Source organism: Sorex araneus, chromosome 8, assembly GCF_027595985.1.
Source record: "Sorex araneus isolate mSorAra2 chromosome 8, mSorAra2.pri, whole genome shotgun sequence".
In the NCBI taxonomy this organism is placed as follows: Eukaryota; Metazoa; Chordata; class Mammalia; order Eulipotyphla; family Soricidae; genus Sorex; species Sorex araneus.
In genome coordinates, this window is record NC_073309.1 from 64,844,038 (window position 1) to 64,865,410 (window position 21,373).

Genomic DNA, 21,373 nt, shown 5'->3' on the forward strand with positions numbered 1-21,373 from the left:
AAAAGGGAGCAGTAGGCCAAATATGTTTGGGGCCTCTGAGTCAGAGCACCTGAATGGCCGGTGAGGCTGAGATAAGGAAATGAGGTGGACAAGCTGGTTTAATGGCAAAGATAGGGGGTAAAAGTAGCTGAGCTTCAGTTTTAGCGCAGTAAATCGGATACTTCTCAATGATAGAGGAAATAAACTGTATCACTGTCAGCCCTTTGCTCCAGTGGGCATCAGTAGCGTCTCCATTGTGAGACTTGTTACTGGTTTTGGCATATCGAATACGCCTCGGGGAGCTTGCCAGGCTCTGCCGTGCAGGCGAGATACTGTCGGTAGCTTGCTGGGCTCTCCGAGAGGGGCGGAGGAATCAAACCTGGGTCAATAATCTTGACCTATGGCTGGTGTGTTGAAGGACAAGCTTTACTTTCTTTGCATTTGGTAACATTGTCACAAACAGATCACTGTTAAATGGGTAACATTTGTCAGTTTACTGATACAGGATAGTATCAGTGTTATCTTGCATATTTAAGCTTGATAAGATGTAACCAAACTTTTGCCTGCTATAGAAAGTGTTTTATTTCTGAGCATAAATTGCTGAATGATGCAAAACAAACAATAATAAAAATCAGCATAGTTTCAAAACAGAAAAAAATTAGCATTTCCTTCCCCTGTGAATCAGTTATTACACAGTCTTCATTTATGTTCTTTTCACTGGGGGACATGAATAACTTCTTGAAAAATCAATTGCCTTAGCTTGACATAAAACTTATAACAAGATAAAAAAGACTACAACTTAAACAAGAGTTATTAAAAGCCTGCCTATTATTAAAACAGATACATGAAATCAGTACCATTAATAAGTTACTATTTAGTGAGCATTTTGTGCCGGAGTTCTCTAAGCATTTCACATGCTATTTCATCTGATGTTTACAACTTTGTGAGACATCATCATCATCATCCTCATCAAAATCATCAACAGCATGCCTATTTTAAGAGGAAATAAAAGAAAATTTAAAAAAAAAGAAAAAGAAAAGAAAAAATCGAGGCACAAAGAGATTTACCACTCCAGTTTATACAGCTGAGATCTGAACATAGACAGCCTTATAAAACTTCTTGTGAGTTAAATAAATGAGGCCTAAAGAGAACATTTAGTTTTATAACTCACCTTGATTCCCAATTATTTTCCTAAGCAGGCAGGAACATAACTATGTATCATGTACTTCTACATGTAAAAGTGGCATGTTGAAAGATAGTAGATGTCTAACTTAGGACTTACTCGAAAATTTCAGTCTAATTTGTGAATTAGGGTCCTAAGTATCTCTTAGAAAGTTCTCAAAAAATAACCAATTTTAAAAACGAAGTGAAATTGTGTCTGTTTTGCTGTTTGTTCAGTGACAGAAACATATGTATGACTGGGATCTCAAGGTGAATGACTTGATTGTGCATATCTCTAATCATACTTTCAGGTCTTCATGGGGAACACAATCATACATAAGCCAGGTTATCGGTTTGACTTGTCATGAACTGAGAACTGATCAGTATGTCTTCAACTTTAGAACTTATAAGTCTTAAACAAAATAAAAAGAAAACAGGTTTCCAAATTAACGCAAACAGAAAGTTACTATTCTAGTTACGTGTTAATATGTTGTGTGTTTCAGATATCCAAATCAACAGTTCTACCAGTCTCTTCAAATAATGACGGATAATATCATTCAAGATATCCTGTTGATGAGGAATACTTTGGGAATTTGGTGAATTCTTCAATATTTGAAATTCTCAAGTAAAAACCAAAGCTATCACTACAATTCTATGAGGCCTCAACATTTTCTAAAATTGATGTTACCTGCTATTCAATGAAATTTTTATGAGTATAAAAATACAATAAAAATACAATGTAAAGTGTTAATTTCTTTTGGTGTAAACCAGGTATTGTTCAAAATTTCATTTCCATTAAACAATTTTATCTGGAGATGAAGAATGAGTTGGTAAAGCAGTTAACAATACATTTTCCAAAGACACCACAGGATCTGTGTAATACTGCAGAGCAGGGTTGAATCCCTTTTGTTGCAAATAGTCGATTCGGCCTTGATCAATCAGCAATTTACAAAGGTGCCCTATTTTCTTCTTTTCTTCTACAGTAAGAAACCTAAATTAAAATAAACACAAAAAACCACTTAAAATTTTTGTAAAAATGTATAAAAATTAAAAAGGGTCACTTCTATTTATTGGTCAGCTACTAAATAATCCCTATTATATGAGGTGCTATAATATGACCACAATAAAAATGTGTGTATTTTAACTTATTTTAACATTAGAGGGTAAAATATATTTTCATCAATGTTTGGTAATGTGTATCTAAACAGAAACTAGCGCAGTATTAAACCATTTCTGCCCCAACGGCGTCCGGCATTCGTGCATTTATTCAGTGCGGTCACTCACCCAGGTGTGCTCTCGGAACCATCCTCAGAGGCCGTGCAGCCCTCCTCATCGTGCTCTTCGCCATCAACATTCCGACCCTCTTTTCTCACTGTGGCGATGTTTGAAGCTTCCGAAGGTGTCTTCCGCATTCCACAAGTTGCCCAGCTACTCATTCGCTGGAAATAGTGGAATTCCACTGCTCCCAGGCCTAAAGTCTTGAAATATTCTTTGCCCACATAATGTCTCCAATCACACCTGTGGTGACAACAGAGTGCAATGACAATGCCAGCCACAGGCGTCCACTTCTCGGGGACAATTTTTTCACTTCCTTCCTCGGCCAAAGGGTTAACTCCTTTTTCTGTTTTATCACTCTTTATGCGTTTGGCTAAAGGTTCTTCATTTCCTTCCTCATAACTGGCAGCATAGGTTTCAACCAAACATCGTAATGCAAGATCTGCAAACACAGTTACGTGACCCCCCCAACCACATCATCTTTAAAAAATAAGTATTTTTACATTTATTAAGCAGCATGGTTTTAAAAAAAAGAAAATCCAACAACTAAAAAAAAAAAAAAAACCCAAACACCAAAACACCAAAAACCCAAGCCCTGCTTAGCTTTATGCTTTGATAATTTTCTGGTGAATTACCAACTTTACTGACATTTCCTTTTTCCATTACCATTTCACTTTCCCTAATGACTTATTCTGCATAAAGTCTACTTCTCACCAAAACTGTATGAGATGTAAGATCTAAACTTTGCAAAAATTACTTGGATTTAGACCAACTACTTGAATTGAATTTTATTTCTTTTGTTTTAGCTGATACTTATATTTCAGGGAAGTTTTGAGTTTAAGACAAAGAAAAAGAAGAAAGGTATTTACCTGCTAAACAACTGTTATAGTTGATGTTAGGTGTTACACTTAACTAACATGTTTAGTTTAGCTAAGATGTTTCTAGCAAATAATGATTAGCGGAAGAGTCAAGAAGAAGGGACCAACCTACTGGACAGGCTGTGCTGGGTTTTATGTAAGCTGTGCACTCACTCATTAAAGAGTTACTGAATGCCCTTTCTTTTGAGGGGCTTTGGGGAAGGAGGGTGGGTTGGGCCACACCTAGTAGTGCTCAGGGAACACCTAGCTTTCAGAGTCACTTCAGGCAGTGTTCAAGGGACTATATATGATGCTGGGACAAATGCCTTTCATGTGTAAGACTTTACTGATACACATACTACCGGTAGATGGCTTCCACAGTGAGATAAAAAGTCGAACATTTAAAAACTAAAAATTGGGGCCTGAATGATAGTACAGCAGGCAGGGTGTTTTGCCTTGCATGAGGCCGATCAGGGTTTGATCCCCGGGGTGTGACCCCAAAACAAAAAAGCTAGTTAATAGAAACAGCAGCAGTGTTAGAAATCATGGTTTTGGGGCCAGAATGATAGTACAGTGAAGAGGGTGTTTGCCTTATAGGAGGCTGACCCAGATTTGATCCCTGACATCCCATATGGTCCTCCGAAGCACTGCTAGGAGTAATTCCTGAGTTCAGAGCCAGGAGTAACCCCTGAGCATCCCTGGGTGTGACCCAAAAAGCAAAAAACCAAACCAAACCCCCCAAAAAACCCCAAAAACCCAAACTAAAATGGTGCAGGGGGTATAGCTCAGTAGTAGAATATATATTTATATGCATTAGGTTCAATTCCCAGTACTAAAAACCACTAAACTCAACAACTGGATTTCGGATGACTACTTTCTCTTGGAGACTACTATAATTCAATACTATAAAAAAGACTCCAAACGCTCATTGCCAAACCCGTTTATTTTGACAAGTGCCATGGTGACACCCAAATATATGCTGTAAAACCCACTTCATGTCTGCTTAGATAGCTATCCTGTGCTGGTCAATGAAAAACAAGTGAGTTTGAAATTGTTATTACCCTAAGATACCACAAATAAATATCATATGGTCTTTATTCTAGTAGGAAAGTGAATGTGTACATTTAAGGACTGGGTAGGGAGATGACTGGCTCGAGTACCTGCTTGGCACGTAGATGCGGGTTCAGACCACACCTCATGGTTCCCTGAGCACTGGGCATGGCCCCCTGACCCCCAAAATGTGTGTATATCAATTTATAAATTTTTCTATTGTTTTTAGTTTTGGAGCCATACCCAGAGATGTTACTCCTGGCGCTGCATCCAGGAATCACTGCTGGATGCCGGGAACTGCACCTGGTCTGGGCACACCTAAGGCAGGCCTGTACCTGCTGCGCTATCTCTGCTGCCTCACACTCAAGTCATGATTTCGCTTATATTGTCTTTAACTAAATGATTTTCAGAAGTCAGAAAAACCAAAAAAATTATAAAGTATTAAAAGAATGTTTTAGGTTTTGTTTTTTATTTTTTTGTTCTTGGGCCACACCTGGCAATGCTCAGGTGTTCCTCCTGGCTCTGCACTCAGGAATCACTCCTGGCAGGGCTTGGGGGACCATATGGGATATGGGATGCTGGGGATATAACCCAGGTTGGCTGTGTGCAAAGCAAGTGCCCTACCCTCCATAATCTAACTTCAGGCCCCAAAGTAGTTATTTAAAAAACAGAAGTTTTAGCTATCTGAATCCTCTGTGTATAGACAAGTTAAAGGACAAAGCGTCATAAATAATGAGGTCAAGGAAATGTAGCGTTGACTGCCAAGAATAAACTGAATGAATACATTATTCATTTATTTTTGGTTTTTGGGCCACACTCTGCAATCTCAACAATGCTCAGGGGTTGCTCTGGCTCTGCACTCAGGATTCCTCCTGGCAGTGCTCAGGGGATCATTTGGGATTCTGGGGACTGAACCCAGATCAGCCGCGTACAAAGCATACGCACCTCCCACTGTACTATTGTTCTGGCACCTGAATGAAAACATTATTTATTCAAACATTTACCGAGCTCCTGTGATGTAACAAGCACCGTGTTATCACTGCTGCTGCTCAAAGTCACAGCGGAGTATCTTAAGGAAGCACTCTGAACGCAATGACAACCACCGGCAGAAAAGCAGAAAGGGAAAAGTTCAGAAACCGACTGAGTATGACATGTGGGAAATGCAGAGTTTGAACTTGCTGCCAGTCAAGCCCGAGGCTGGAAGTGGCAAAGAGGAAAGCAGTGGCCAGTTTAGAGCAGGACATCGTGCTAAAGACCTTAAACTATTTATGTGTTTCTTTTTTTTTGGGGGGTCGGGGGTCACACCTGGTGGTACTCAGGGCTTACTCCTGGCTCTGCACTTAAGAAATCACTCTGGCAGGCGTGGGTCAGCACATGGGATGCTGGGGATGGATCCCCGGCCGGCCACATGTGGGAAAAGCACCTGCTGTACTATTGCTTTGGCCCCAAGACCTTAAACATTTTGTTGAAGGCGACTGAGATTTGAGAAGGTGAAGAAGGTTTTGTGGGTATCCACCCTATTAGTATTTAAATGATTGGTTCTGGAAACAAATCATGAGAAAAAGAGAAAGAAAACTGTAGATACAGGGGAAGAATCAAGAAAGAAGAATCAAAAGGAAGAATCAAAAAGAAAAGGAGGGGAGGAGCAATAGTACAGTGGGGAGGGTGTTTGCTTTGCACGCCACCGACCTGGGTTCAATCCCCAGCATCCCACATGGTCCCCTAAGCACTGGCAGGAGTAATTCCTGAGTTCAGAGTCAGGAGTAACCCCTGAGTATCGCTGAATGTGAGCCAAAAGGGAAAAAAAAAAAGAAAGAGAAGTAAGCGGAATAAACAAATGCAGCAGATGTTTTCAATATAATAATGATGAAGAGTGATTTCACACAGATTGAGTCAAAGACGGGAAAAGTGTGGACATGAGAAGTGACCGATACAGATTTTACATCTGAGAAAACTGGCCTAGCTGCAAAGGAAGGAGCAAGCTTTATTCCTCTCTGGCAGGAAACTGGCTAACTTCAGAAGGCTAAAAGATCAGGCTGAAAACCACCTAAAAACTATGACGGACAACAGAAATACGTAATACTCAGAGACTGTGCAGCAAATCTGAATAATATTTAATGGAGGTTTCAAGCTCCCCTATCAGGGTGCAGACAAAGCTAGCAGAAGCCAGTGGAAGAAATAACAATAGCTGTTATTTACTGGCACTAATATGTGCCAGCACTTTATATATAATCAACAAATTATACATTTCTTGCTTTGCATATGAGAGAGTCAAAGTTTATGGAGTCTGCCAAGGTGATCCTGCACAGTTGACCTGCTCTCAAACCCGACTGCAGCCAATGCACTCCGTTCCACCAACCCCGCTGCATGAGAGGGAGAGCAGTGCGAGGCAAGAGTCTAGATTCTTTATCTAATTTATTCCTTTTCCCCCAACATTCTAATACTCAGATATCTCGTGGTGAGATAAGCTATAGAGCCTTTCCCAAGTAATTCTGCTAAAAAATTACACGAGTGCCTGGGTGGAATCATACACGTTTCCCCCTCCTGTTTTTAATTTGTTCTTGTGTAATCCATGACAGTATCTAGGGGCAATTCCCATTAATCTTTGCTGCTGGCAGTTTTGGGGGGACACACAATACTGGGGATGGAAGCCGGGCCACATCTCACTGAACTCTCTCTCCAGCCTAAGTACAGATTTTTATTTTATTTATTTACAGTGCTCGGGCTCCACATATGCTCTACCACTAAACCAACCCTGCACATAAACTTAAAAAACTTTGAAAGAAATGTGGGGGGGCTATTCCTGGCTATGCTCAGGGATCACTCCTGACAGTGCTGAGGGGATGGATGGGTGCCAGGGACTGAAGCTGGGTCGGCCGTGAACACAGCAAGCATCTGATCGACTGCACTGTGGTTCTGGCCCTGGCTCAATAAAATTCTTAATGCATCCCTCAAAGCGGCCAAAACGAGCAGGAAATATCAAAGTTTTATCTTAAAGAGTCCAATGCCATCAGAAGATGAATCAGTGAAGATTAATCAATTGCAAATGTTAAATGACATAAATACAGGACTATTCAAAGAACCACTTAAATGGTGGGGACCATATTTTGCTATCACAGTGCCTAAAAGGGGTTGGGGGGAAGAGAGAGAGAGAGAGAGAGAGAGAGAGAGAGAGAGAGAGAGAGAGAGAGAGAGAGAGAGGAGACAAAGAGAGAAAGAGGGAGGAGAGAGGAAAGAGGAGAGGGGAAAAAGGAGGAGAGAGAATGAGAGAAGAGAGGAGAGGAGAAAGAGATAGAAGAGAGGAGAGAAAAGACAGAGAAAGGAGAAAGGAGAGAGAGGGACAGAGCGAGAGCGAGAGAGAGAGTGACTGAAGGAAAACTGTGACACTGGTGGTGGGAGATGTACACTGTGAAGGGACGGGTGCTGGAGTATTGTATGACCAAGACCCAATCATGAGCGACTTTATCAGTGTGCATCTCACAGTGACTCAATTAAAAGTCACTGTGTCTGGATATCACTAGTGAGTTTACCTGTTGCTGCACCACAAAGATGCTTTCCAATTCCAACTACTGGTAGTTTTTCTTTGTTCAATATTGGAATCTTGTCTGAAATGAAAGGAATGACAGTTCAGTTAGTTTTTTTGTTATAACAAGTCATTAAGGTTGCTCTCTAAGAGAGAGCATAAGAATTTTAGGACTGAAACAAGCAAAAAAACTGACACTTTGTAAATAAGGAATAAGAATCTCAGGGATGTAATAACTTGGTAAGTAAGAGAGGAATCTGGTGATAGAGTATTATAGGTTTCCCAGCTCTAAAGCCAAAGCTATTTCCTCTACATGAAGGCCTTTCCCTTGTATAAACTTCATTTTGCTGGTGGCCAGGGCGATAGTCCAGTGGGTAGGCTGCTTGCTTTGCCCATGGCCAACTTGGGTTTGGTCCCTGGCACGTGTGGTCTCCTGAGTCCCTCGAGGAGTGACCCCCTGAACGTGCAGAGCCAGGAGTGGGTCCGGAACACGCTGGGTGTGACCCCAAAGCCAAAATGATTGACTCGGGGAGCTTATGATTTTCCTTACCAGAAGACACACACATTTTATAAATATAAGTAAAGCACAATCAACATAATACACACATATAACAAAGTACTCAATTCACTTTTACAAGCATACTCTAACTAGATCCTTTATTATTTTATCCTTTGATCTCTTGAGCCACCCCTGGTGGTGCTGGATGACCATAGGCATCACAGGGATCGAACCTGGGTTGTTTGTGTGTAAGTTAAATCCTGTCCCTGCTGTACTATTTCTCCAGCCCAATAACTACCCTCAACTCTGGCCTTTAATAAGTCTTTTTTTTTTTTTTTTTTGCTTTTTGGGTCACACCCAGTGTTGCTCAGGGGTTACTCCTGGCTTTGCCCTAAGGAATTACTCCTGGCAGTGCTTGGGGGACCATATGAGATGCTGGGGATCGAACCCGGGTCAGCCGAGTGCAAGGCAAACGCCCTACCCGCTGTGCTATCACTCCGGACCCTCTTTAATAAGTCTTGATGATCAATAATATCTTTGCTTTTCATATGGTTCCAAAAAAGAGATTACCGAGTCCTATAAAAGTTAAAAAAACATGCAAACAAACAAAACCCCAAATTGTCTGCAAGATAATTCAGAAAAATGTATTATACTAGCATGGCTTCCATTTTCTTCCACCTAAGTTTAATTAGTTTTGTTTCGGGGTCCATTACCCTGGAGTGTTCAGGGGCTACTCCAAGCTCAGTGTCAGTCCCAACTGAAAAGGTTGTTTCATCTCTTCAAACCCGACTAGTATCCAACACCGTGTACTGTCCAAGGAAGGGACCGAGTGAGTGTCCCGACTCTGCTACTCCATGTCTTCAGACAGCATTAGGTACTAGCGGAAGTGAAGAGTTTGCTTGTATCAGGGAAGGCAGAGGTTCAGAGAGTCTTAAGATGAGCAGGATAGATATAGACAGCAGGAAGACTGGGCTTGATCCATGCCACCACAAGGTCCACCGAGTCTGCCCAGGACTGCCAGAAATGATCCTGGGTGTAGAGCCAGCAGCAAGCCCTGAGCACTGCCAGGGGTGGCCCCCCAAACAACAAAAAGTCCAGATGAGATGGGGCTGGAGAGACAGTACATCCAGTAGGCTGTCTGCCCCGCATGTGGCCAACTTGGATTTGATCGCCAGCACCCCAATATGGTGCCCTTAGCCATAGTGCCATCACTTAGCAATCACTTAGCATCACTTAGCCATCACCCAGGAATGATGGATGGGTGCAGAATCACAACCAGGTGCAGCCCAATAACAAACAAATGAACCAGTATAAACCCCCAACTTCTTGAAGGAAAAGGAGGAAAGTGTGGAAAGGCTGAGACTAAACCAAATACATCCTACAAACCCCGAAGACTCAGGAACTGCATGTCAGGTACAATAGACCTAAAATGGCGGTAACTGTGTTGGCAGAAAGTTTTGTTGTTTTCAGCATTTTTGTTCTGGCCACACCCAGCAGTGAACCTGGTGGGGTGGTGGGGTAGGGTAGGGAGAACAATTAGTGGGACTGGGTATTGAACCCAGGTTGGCTGTGTGCAAGGCAAATTTCCTACCGGCTGCACTATCTCTCTGGCCCCTGGAACGTTTATTGACGCCGTCAGAATCCTACTTCTTTCCCACTTGGGCTACACTAGAGATGGATTCTCTGGAGCAGATAAGCCAGAGGTAACTGGACTGAAGGGAATAAGATTTTGTTGTTTCATTGTGGTTTTCTTTGTTTTGTTTTGGGGTCCCATCTGGAAGTGCTCAGGGGCTACTCAGGCTCCGTGACTGGGGGGCAGATCCTGGTGGTACTGGGGAAAGAACCCCATCCTCAAGTTTGCAACAACTGAGCCTCAGTTCTTTGAGCTTCCTTCTAGACAGTCCTGTGTTTGAGCTAACACCAGAAAAATTACTGCTATTAATAATAGCGGTTATTAATAAGTAAATAACTTCTCAATAACGAGGGTTACTTTTACTTTACTTCCTTAAAATGCTGTTTGTCTTGTTCCTAAACAATCCCAGGCTTTGAAACTTCTGTGATTTAAGGTAAAGCAACTGAAGGTACACAACTTACTCAAACACAAGTGCTGGATATCAATTTGCAGTCTTTCAAACACTGAATTTTTCTTTTTATGTTTGCCGTCTACCTGTACAAACAGGATAGAAGTATGGTAATGGTGATTAGTGCTAAAATATTTCTGAGGGAGAAATATATTTTTACAGACATGTATCTATATGTCTATATCCATCCATCCATCCATCTAATGACACAAGGCTCAACCTTTAAAACATGTTAGTAATCTCTTATAGAAGGGCTTTATGGCCCCTGGGTGAAATACAACAATCTTTACACATTTTCCTCTAAAGAAACTTTTTGAGTATTTTTAGCAGTTTATTCATAACAAACAATACAAAATAAATAATTTCGGTTCTATTTTGGGGCAGGGTTCAGGATGGAAAGCTCTCAAATATGGGGGTGGGAAGGTGTAATGGTGATAGGACTGGTGTTAAAATATTAAATGTAATCAAATATTGTGAACTACTTTATAAAAATAAAGTAAAATAAAAAAATTTAAAAAATATATTTCTGAGGGCTTTCAAAGTTCAGAGTAAGTTTCCATTCTTACATTTTAGTACTAAAAAGTATAATTACAGGCTAGAGAGAAAGAGTCCACAAGACTGAGTGCATGCTTTACATGCAGGAGGACTGCTTTCACCCCCAGGGGCCCCTTAGAACTGCCCGGAGCCAACCGAGCGGCCAGCTGGGAACAGCCCGACACTCCTCAGAGTGGACCAAAACAAAGCAAATTAAAGCTGTAACTAAAACCAAAAACAACTTTAAACAATCATTAAGAAAAACAAAAAAAAAATTATTTATTTATTTTTTTGCTTTTTGATTCACACCCAGCGATGCACAGGGGTTACTCCTTGCTCTGTACTCAAGAATTACCCCTGGCAGTGCTCAGGGGATCATATCGGATGCTGGGAATCGAACCCAGGTCCGCCGCATGCAAGGCAAATGCCCTACCCACTGTGCTATCGCTCCAGCCCCTTAGCTTGTTCTTTTTTTTTTTTTTTTTTGCTTTTTGGGTCACACCCGGCAATGCACAGGGGTCACTCCTGGCTCTGCACTTAGGAATCACCCCTGGTGGTGCTCAGGGGACCATGTGGGATGCTGGGAATCAAACCCAGGTCGGCCGCGTGCAAGGCAAACGCCTACCCCCTGTGCTATCACTCCAGCCCCAGCTTGCTCTTCTTATTCTTCCTGAAAGAACCAATCTCATCACACCTGGCTATTTATAGCTTTAAAATTCCACTGTGGGGGTTTGGAGAGATGGTGCAGTGGGTAGAGCATTTGCCGCGCATGTAGCTGACTTGGGCTCAATCCCCAGCATTCCATATGGTACCCGAGCACTTCCAAGAGTGATTCCTTGAGTGCAGAGCCAGGAGTAACCCCTGAGCTTTGCCAGGTGCGGCCCCCAAACCAAACCCAAAACAAAATTTCACTCAGGGCTGGAGTGATAGTAGTGTGTAAGGCCTTGCACATGGCAGACCCAGGTTTGATCCTCAGCATCCCATATGGTCTCCTGAGCACTGCCAGTAGTAGTTCCTGAGTACAGAGCCAGGAGTAACCCCTAAGCATGGCTGGTTGTGATCCAAAAAGAAAAAAAAAAATTCACTGCGGTGGAGATTTCTCTGAGGAACAAACATATACTCAATTGCAAATGAACGCTTCACTCTAACAGCCCGTTCACTCAAACTGCTCGCTGCCGTCATGCCTGTTCCTCTTCTGACCCCTTCCACATCTGTAATCTCTGGCGAGCGCATCACTCAGTCAAACAAGCCATAAACTAAAATGGAAAAACTTCTTGAGGAATAAGTTCTGTCACAATGAACACTACCATCCCCAAGTCTGTGGTTTCCAACAGGGCAGTGTTTCATCCTCCTTTCCTTGTCTCACGACTGTTCTGTTCTGACTCACTTCTCAGATAAGTAGGTAGGAATGATCTTAGGCTCTTGGCTTCAACTTTTAGATTCTTTTGTTTTGGGGCCACATTGGCAACGCTCAGGGGTTACTCCTGGCTCTGCACTCAGGAATCACTCCTGGCACTGCTCCGGGGACCACATGGGATGCCGGGGATCGAACCAGGTCAGTTGCATACAGACAAGCATCCTACTCGTTGTTCCATCATCCTATTGTTCCAGTCCCACTCGTCCCTGCCCCCTTTTTTTCAGTTAAACTTGTTTGTCCCCTCTCCGAACCCACACTATTTTGTGCACTTTTTCCTGAAAATTTTTAACTTTTTAAAAAAGCAATTATTTTATCTATTTGTCTATTTCTCCTGACCCTGAAAGAGCCTCCAATGCAGTATCCTTGGGAAGGACGAGTAAAGAGAGGCTTCTAAAATCTCAGGGCTAGAACGAATGGAGGCCTTACTGAGACTGCTCAAGAAAATTGACTATCAATGGGATGATGATGATGATGATGATGATGATAATGATTTGTCTATCATTTCTGAACATAAACAATAAAAAGCACTGAAACCTTATGTATCAATGTCTGTCAAGGTGCCCACTGGTATGCTCAGCGTTTAGTGAACAGATAGTTAGGAAGCAGCAGAGAGAGGTTAGGATACAGGAATTCTTTGTGTCTATTTTGGGGTCACACCAGCAGTGGCTCTTGGGGCTACCCCCAGATCTGAGCTCAGAATTGCTCCTGCCAGATGCTGGGTTTGGCCTCTGGATTCGGACTCAGCCTGACCTGATGCTTTCTTGATTTTGTAAACATATTTTAAGAAGTTAGGCTTCCCCCCCCCCCAACTTTTAAAGAAAAGTACAAACATTTGGTTACTAATATACTGCAATGGTTTCTCTTACCTTGAACCTTGTGGTCACCTTCTCCACGAGGATGAAATGAACTTTTTCAGCATCTTTTAAGGCAATATCAACCCAATGAGATAATTTTCCCTTTCCTGCGCCAAACTCAACAAAGCATCTTCTTGGACCAAGTAACTTTAATTTTTCAATGTTACCTAAAATAGAAGCCTACAAACTTACAGATTATTTCACACACTAGAGCAAACATTGGTCTCAAATGGGAAAACAACAATATAGTTACTAAATGAGGCAACATGTTCAATTGGTAATTTTTGACAAAATATATTACTTTTAATATTAGCTTGAGCGATAGCACAGAGGTAGGGCGTTCGCCTTTCACGCAGGGACCCGTGTTCGATTCCTCCGCCCCTCTCCGAGAGCCTGGCAAGCTACCGAGAGTATCGAGCCTGCACGGCAGAGCCTGGCAAGCTACCCGTGGCTCATTGGATATGCCAAAAACAGTAACAATAAGTCTCACAATGAGAGACGTTACTGGTGCCCGCTCGAACAAATCGATGAACAACGGGATGACAGTGACAGTGACAATATTTGCTTATTATTTTTAAAGTTAGTTACCGTGAAATTACAAAGTTATCTATAACTATGTTTCAGGCATAGAGTGTTTCAACACCATCCCTTCATCACTGCCTACTTCCTTCTACCACCGTCTCCCGACAGCCACTCATTTGCTTCCTACACCCCAGTCTGCTTTTACAAAAGATATTTTTCCACTCCTTAGTTTTTGCAAAATGCTTTACAGTACTGTTGCTGACAGGCTTTCATACACACCACCTTTCAGCACCGCATATATATATATATATACACACACACACACACACATATATATAAAAATAATGTTTTTTCTCTGGTTTTTAAATATTACAGAGTACGCGGACCCAGGTCGGTCTATGGCAAAAATTTATTCTATATGCTTATTTATTCTTATTAATTGAAAGGTAAACTGTTCAGAACCTCATTACTAGCTATATTTAGAAATAAACCCAAGGTAGGTTTTGACAAATGAGCAAAATACCACTTTGTACAGAGTTGCTACTGCCTGAACGTACCTGTTGTTTTAGGTGTTTGGCTGCAGAATCACCATTCTTAGGGTCATTAAGGACATCATGCAATGCTGGATGGGACAGAATTTGATTTTTAAGTGTAGAATTCAAACCTGTGCCAAATATAAACATAATAGTTTACATAAGCAAAACACCCAACAAGTCTCTAAACAATGGCAGCAACCTAAGTCATACTAGTATCAATTTATAAACCACCTAAATATACCATTATTTTTTTAAAAAAAATCTTACCTTTACATACTTTTCTCAATTTCTTAATTAAGTTTTCCAATCGCTCTTCAGAGAGAGAAGAAATTGGAACCTATATATATAGAAATAGCGCATGAACAGGTACTGAGAACTAATTTCTAATACTGATTCCAGAAATGAATTTAAAGCCAAACAACTGAATTACTTCAAACAAAAATGGGAACCTGGTTTAATCACAAAATGGAGATAGCTCATAAATATAAAGCTGAATAGTAAGCCAAGTACTTACTAAGTTTTCAGGCACTTCGGTTTCATCTTTTAGGCCTGCATTAATATCTTGAATAAAGAAGTCCTTAACAAAAGAAAGGAAAACCATAGCAATACTGTTATTAATCTGAAAACTCAGAAAACATAAATTGAAAATTCCATTCTACCTTTACACTCTACCTGCCATCCTTCCTTCTTTACGTGTTAAATAATTACTGAGTACTACTGACTGTAGTCCTTCATTTTTATTTGGTAGGTAATAATGATTCACCACAGTTAAAAAAAGAAAAAAAAAAGAGAGACAAAAATGTCTGAGTTTACAGATTTTTTTTTTTTGGTGGAGGAAGTCACACTCCCTGTGCTTAGGGTTCACTCCTGTCTTTTTTTTTTTTTTTTTGCTTTTTGGGTCACACCCAGAGATGCACAGGGTTTACTCCTGGCTCTGCACTCAGGAATTACACCTGGCTGTGCTCAGGGGACCATATGGGATGCTGGGAATCGAACCTGGGGCTGCCCTGTGCAAAGCAAATGCCCGAACTCCTGTGCTATCACTCCAGCCCCACTTGTGGCTCTTTACTCAAGGATCACTCCTGGTGGGTGATCACCTGAGGTGACAAAGACAGAACCCAGGTCAAACACTTGCAAAGCAAGCACCCTACCTGCTATACTATTTCTCCAGCCTCAATTCATAGATTTTATATTCCAATAAGATGGTTATCTAAACAAACATTTATAATCTAAGAAATTCGGGCTGGAGTGATAGCACAGTGGGTAGGGCGTTTGCCTTGCACGCGGCTGACCCGGGTTCAATTCCCAGTATCCCATATGGTTCCCTGAGCACCACCAGGAGTAATTCCTGAGTTTAGAGCCAGGAATAACCCCTGTGCATTGTCAGGTGTGACCCAAAAAGGAAAAAGAAAAAAAAAGAAACAAATTCATCATTTATTTTGTTATTTATTTTGGGCTATACCGGGTGGTGCTTGGAGTGACTTCTGGCTCTGTGCTTGCGCTGCATGCAGGAGATAATGTGGGCTCAGGGGTGCAAAGTCAAGCTCTCGGCCCATTGAGCTATCTCTCTTACTCTTATATTCTAATTTTTTTGTTTGCTTATTTGTTTTTAGGCCACACTTGGTCGTGCTCAGGCTCACTCCTGGCTCTGCACTCAGGGATCACTTCTGGCACACTCAGGGAACCATAAAGGGGGTAGGGGGGCTCCAACCCAGGACAGCGGTAGAGCAAGGCAAATGCTGTACCATTATACTAACGCTCCAGCCCCCCTCTCATACCTTTAATTAAATTTTTAACCATGTCAGTTTAAACTGTCATGACATTAAAAAAAATATCTGTATTAAAACACTGTGACTTATAAAGTTGTTTACAATACAGCCATTTTCCTAACACCACCAGTATTACCTTCCTTCCACCAGCATCCCCAGTTTCCCTTCATGTCAGGATATTTTTTAACTGTCATGAAGACTGTCAGTTATACTTAAGGTCTTAAACCAAAGATATGGCACATTTATTACTAGTTTTACTGATTAAATACTTACAGGTTTGGGCTTCTCTCTTGAGTTACATTTCTTCAAATGCTTTGCAAGTTGATCTTCATATACGGTGCTAAATTTAAAGAGAAAATGATATAAAATAAGGCTTGGGACAATTATTGCTTCTAACACAGAAAATTATTTAAAATAAGATCAGTGAAAATCTCCTTTATTTGACCCATACTTACTGTTTTGGATCTAAAGGACATAGTATTCTTTTCCGAGAATTTTCTTCCTAGAAAGAAAAAGGATGTCTTTACTTAAATAAAATATAACGTTCATTACTTACAGATAACTTTAGTGTAATTATAAGCTCATGTACTGTTATTTTAGAAACTACTAAGAAAAGTGCTACTAATGAAATTATGACATTTCATTGGCTCTAAGAGTTTGATTTCACAGATATACAAATGTGGGGAATGTCTCTGGGTATGTCTCTGGGTACCCGGGAGGGGGGGCGGGTGAGAGCCCTCCCTGCCCCAAAGGATGCAGCTCCAGCAGCCAAAAACCTCCACAACCCAACCGCCGCCACGCTCAAGGCTGCTCCCCACATGCTCCGGCCAAGCCTCACATGTCCTTAAACATATTCCTGGACTGCACGGCCGCAAGACACATCCTTACCCATTCTTCATAATTACCACACCATATTTGATCGGGTTCAGATAGTAGGCAACAAATCATAGAGGGAAATACATAGATATGTGCATATTTTCAGATATATATATATATATATATATATATATATACATACCAAGGCTCACATCACCCAAACTTTAACATGTTAGTGATATCCTGTAGAATGTCTTAATGGCTCCTGCCAAAATAGAACAATCTTCACACTGCTTCCTATATGAACAGCTCTTTGTAAGCATGTTCAGCAGTTCTTTTCTTCATAACAGACAGTACAAAATATACTCTTTTGGTTGTGCTTTGGGACAGGGTTTGGGGCTTGGGATGGAACATCCTGAATTTGGCGGTGGGAATGTGTAATGGTGCTGGGATTGGTGTTTTGTTGCTTTTTTTTCCCTTTTTGGGTCACACCTGGTTATGCACAGGGGTTACTCCTGGCTCTGCACTCAGGAATTACTCCAGGCGGTGCTCAGGGGACCATATGGGATACTGGGATTCAAACCCGGGTTGGCCGCGTGCAAGGCAGCCTAACCCCTGTGCTATGGCTCCACCCTGATTGGTGTTTGAATATTAAATGTAATCAAATATTCTGAACTAACTTATAAAGTAAAAAAATTTTTTTAAATGTGGGGAGTGTCTGAGAAACAGTGAAATATGGCACTTTAAGGATCAGTATGTGGCCAGATTTAATGGCTTTGCAACTTTCCAGTAAAGCCAAATCAAATCCTGATTAGCTCTAAGTCACATAGACTTTGCTACATGCTCCAGGAAAAATGAAAATTAATAGTTGGCAAGTCTATTCAATATTTATATTAATCTGAATGCAACAATATTAGATAACAGTTAAGACCACAGATCAGTAAGATTTCCTCAGTATGACCTTGTTTTTCTGTTTCGAGAGGGGGTCAGGCATTATCCGGTGATGCTCAGGGTCTACTCCTAGCTCAGCAATTAAGGATGACCTTGCAGTCAGGGATTGACCCCAGGCCACTGCATGCAAAGCATATGTCCAGTCCTTTCAGCTGTGTCCCCAGCCCATGGCACTCAATTTTATCTAGTAGTTCCTAATTCTAAGACTTACTGCCTCTTCTGAAAGAAAAAATCGTGTGTCTTGCCTGAGTTTTGTGAAAATTAAATGAACTAAAGTTAAAAGTGCTTGCCACAGTGCTAGCTATATAGAGGGTGAAAGTCGGGTGTCCCTTTTTTCATTTTATTGTAGTTTTGATCTGCCTCCAAGCATAGTAACTGAACTTAGTACACCGAATATCATAGTAACAAATCTAAGTACACTGAAGGACATAGGAAAGCTAAGTCACTTTCTTTTCTTTTTTGGCAATGACATTGCTTTTTCTTATCTGCTGACTTTACAAATTGACCCTTTAGTACAGCGTGCTGGGTAGCTGATCTGCATAGTGCTGGCCTTGCATGCTGCTAACCTGGGTCAGGTCAAGAGTACCATGTATGGCCCCCGGGGGTCCCACCAGGAGTAATCCCTGAGCACTATTCTGATCCCCCAAAGCAGAACCACTGTGCAAAATTTCAAGGTTCCGTAATTGAGTTTAGAAACACGGTTTCTCAACCTTGCCACTATTGTCAGTTGGGTCTAATGATTCATGATTCTTTTGTGGGAGGGGCTCTGATGTACAGTGAGGACGGGCTAGCGGTGTCTCTGGTGAGTGGCCCTGAGATTCTAAGTACACTCTTTTCAAACCATTTTTAATTAATTTTTTTCCTTTTGGACAGCTCCATGCTCAATGTTCAGAGGTGCTCCTGCTGGTGTCGGGGCCTCCGTGGTGCTGGGGTTCGTGACACCTGCACAGAAAGCTTGTACTGAACCCACTGAGCGAGCTCTCTGGGCCCTGGAAAGTGTAAGTGTTCGAGTCTGCAAAACCCCTCCAGATACCGCCTAGTCTTCTGGGAGGCAAAAATCACCTCCAGCTGGGAATCATGGGGTGAAAATGAGCACAGGTGTCTCAGCTGTTAAGAAAAAATGGGGGGCCAGGAAAGATCACATGGCCCCTGCATCCTACATGTGACTCTGGTGGTCCAGCATGCTGGCAGGGGTCCCAGAACACTGATGGGGAGCACCCCCACCAAAACAGAAAAGAAAGTAAGATGGACGTGGCACACAATTACATCATAACTTGGATCTAGCAGGAGGCCCACAACTGAAAAGACTGTAGTCAGGGGAAGTGTGGCATCTGGTGTTTCTCAGGCTCCAGCCTGTCAATCCTTCTTCCTCTCTCCTCCCTGGACCTACAACATCATGTCACTGCTCTGCGGGGGCAGTCAGGATGTGGGGATTAGTCCCCTGGGGCTGCCACAAACCGGGGTCACCTCCTAGATGTCTAGTTTTCTCCGTCTTGGAACAGACAAGAAACTTCTCCATCAGAGTCTCATGCCTCAGTGGCGCCTGGGCCCACGACCCCCCTAAGACCAGCGGGCACGAGTGTGAGGGCGCTGCAAAGATCTCCCCTAGACCACAGGTCTTCTGCCTCCCCGCAGATGCTCCTTGGGGCGCCGATCTCTGGGCAGACTGCAGGCAAAAAATCTGCAGCAGGTCGCGGGCCCTGGGATGCGGTCCGTCCGGGGACCCCAAGAATACCTTCTGCAGGAAACAGTCACCCAGCGGACAGAAACTCGGAAACAGATGCACGTGCACTGCTCTTTCCCCGCTGACTTCCTACACGCATTCCCCCCTTCCTCGGTCACCCCCGCTGCTGGTCGTCCCGGGGCCTGCGCGTTCCGAGTGAACAGACCTCCAGGACAGTGCAGGCGCCGCCGGGACAGGGCCGGGACACGCCCGACAACCGGACCGAACCGCGTGTTTCCCAGCCTCAACCATGCAATCCGGGAAGGCCCACCCTGACGTGCCTTCGCACCCTCTCGCATGGCACCTGCTTCCCCAAAGCTCGCCCGGGGGTCGTCACCCCGGCGTGCTCAGGGGGCCCAAGCGGTGCGGGGACGGAGCACGGGCGGGGAAGGCTGTCCCGGAGCACTCTCTCCAGCCCCAAGGAGCACCGGGGCCAACTTCCTCCCCGCCCCGTTTCCCCGCAGAGTCGCAGTGAGGGCGTCCCCGGCGCCGACCCCCTCCACGCCCCCGACTCCCCGGGCCAGGCGGAGGGGCGCGGGCCCGCCCGACCCCGCAAAGGCCGCGCGGTTCCCGACCTCGGCGGCGCCGGCGTGTTCCCCGCAGAACTTTTTCCCCGCCGCCACCACCATCCTGCAAAACCTCTTCTTCTTCTCCACGAAGTACCCGCATCGACCCGCGGTGGCGCGTGGCGGCGGCTCGGAAGCTGCCATAACTCGGGGTCCCCGGCAGGGAAAAGCGGCCGGTTTCCCCGGGGCCTCTTGCCCTTAAAAAACATGGCCGCCCCGGTGCCCCGCGCCCCCTCCGCCACGTAGCTGAAGCCCGGAATCGCCCGCCCAGCTTCCGCCGGGCCGGAAGTGGCGGACGGTGGCCGGCAAGGCCAAACCTCACCCGCCTTCCCTCCGTTTCTCTGGCCCCGCCTCCTCCGCGGAAGCCGGGCGCCAAACTCAAACGGGGCCACCCGCGGCTCGCTTGTCGGCTGCTGCGTCTCCCGGGCACCCCCGCCGGAGCCGCGGCCCAACATGAGCCAGGTTCTGTTCCAGCAGCCGGTCCCGCTGCTGGTGAAGTGCAAGGAGTGCGAGGAGAGGTGAGAGGCGCGCTCCGGCCCCGCGGCCGGCGGTTGGGGGCGGGCCCGGGAAGATGGCGGCGGCCGCGGGCCCGGCCGACCCGCACCGTGACCCCGAGGGGTCGCCGGGGGTGGGGGCGGCGCGCGGGGGGCTCGCGCGCCCCGCGGGGCGCGGCCCCTCCCCGCCGCCCGAGCGCGGGGCCCCGGAGCCGTTTGGACGTTTGCCAGAGAAAGCCGGTTTCGCGGCGCGCTGCCGCCCGTGCGCGGGGCTTGCCCCGAATGAGCCGGGGATGTGCGGTAGGGGATGCCCAGGGATTCCGTTCATCCGCCGGTCGACCCACAATTACCGCCTCTTTGCACAAGACGCCTGCGGGGCATCGGATGGCAGGAAGAGCCTGTACAATTTTTTCTTTTTTTGGCTTTTGTCACTTATTTTCAGAAAGTCCAATAAGTGTGACGTGGCTTCAATGATTTAGATATGCCGAAATACGGGCTATATCTAAATCAAGCGAGGGAATCTGTGTACTGGAGTATGTCCAGTGATGCTATGAAAAGACTTCCTAGTTCTTTTTTTTTCCTTTTTGGGTCACATCCAAGCGATGCTCTGAGGTTACTCCTGGCTCATGCACTCAGGAATTACTCCTGGTGGTGCTTGGGGGACCATATGGGATGCTGGGGATCAAACCCAGGTCGCTGGCGTGCAAGGCAAACGCCCTGCTCCGGCCCCAGACTTCTAATTCTTAGACAAATGGAAATCTTCGTT

General features: G+C 44.2%; 3 protein-coding genes across 5 annotated transcripts in view; 2 read left to right on the forward strand and 1 right to left on the reverse strand.

Moving 5' to 3' along the window:
- Positions 1 to 1,778, forward strand: part of LRRC39 (leucine rich repeat containing 39) — a 29,270-nt gene extending 27,492 nt beyond the window's left edge. Inside the window, exon 9 of the mRNA XM_055145022.1 lies at positions 1,644 to 1,778. Within this exon, the coding sequence (XP_055000997.1) occupies positions 1,644 to 1,681 (38 nt within the window). The 3' untranslated portion in view covers positions 1,682 to 1,778. The remainder of the gene's footprint in view (positions 1 to 1,643) is intronic.
- On the reverse strand, positions 392 to 20,333 carry TRMT13 (tRNA methyltransferase 13 homolog). Of its 3 annotated transcripts, none has more exons than XM_055145019.1 (11): positions 20,123 to 20,333; positions 16,513 to 16,559; positions 16,331 to 16,397; positions 14,803 to 14,865; positions 14,556 to 14,625; positions 14,310 to 14,374; positions 13,243 to 13,410; positions 10,439 to 10,511; positions 7,853 to 7,927; positions 2,425 to 2,857; positions 392 to 2,131 (listed from the first exon to the last, which is right to left on the reverse strand). In XM_055145019.1, exons 1-11 carry the CDS (start codon positions 20,255 to 20,257, stop codon positions 1,936 to 1,938), a joined length of 1,392 nt encoding a protein of 463 aa, XP_055000994.1. In that variant the 5' UTR covers positions 20,258 to 20,333; the 3' UTR covers positions 392 to 1,935. The 3 variants fall into 3 exon arrangements, with proteins under 3 accessions (XP_055000994.1, XP_004614732.1, XP_055000996.1); XM_004614675.2 differs by having other exon boundaries at positions 14,310 to 14,416; XM_055145021.1 differs by lacking the exon at positions 392 to 2,131 and having other exon boundaries at positions 2,477 to 2,658; positions 14,310 to 14,416.
- A 141-nt stretch (positions 20,334 to 20,474) lies between these two features.
- Positions 20,475 to 21,373, forward strand: part of SASS6 (SAS-6 centriolar assembly protein) — a 41,566-nt gene continuing 40,667 nt past the window's right edge. The window contains exon 1 of the mRNA XM_004614674.2: positions 20,475 to 20,631. Within this exon, the coding sequence (XP_004614731.1) occupies positions 20,567 to 20,631 (65 nt within the window). The 5' untranslated portion in view covers positions 20,475 to 20,566. The remainder of the gene's footprint in view (positions 20,632 to 21,373) is intronic.

What these genes read in the sequence shown, in the direction of transcription:
- TRMT13 (XM_004614675.2), bottom strand. Translation starts at nt 20,257, where the DNA reads ATGGCAGCTTCCGAGCCGCCGCCACGCGCCACCGCGGGTCGATGCGGG. An exon ending in ATTGAGAAAAGTATGTAAAG is followed by an intron (nt 14,417 to 14,555) that starts GTAAGATTTTTT and finishes TATTTGGCACAG; the next exon opens with GTTTGAATTCTACACTTAAA. An exon ending in TCTTTGTGGTGCAGCAACAG is followed by an intron (nt 2,858 to 7,852) that starts GTAAACTCACTA and finishes CTGTGTTTGCAG; the next exon opens with ATCTTGCATTACGATGTTTG.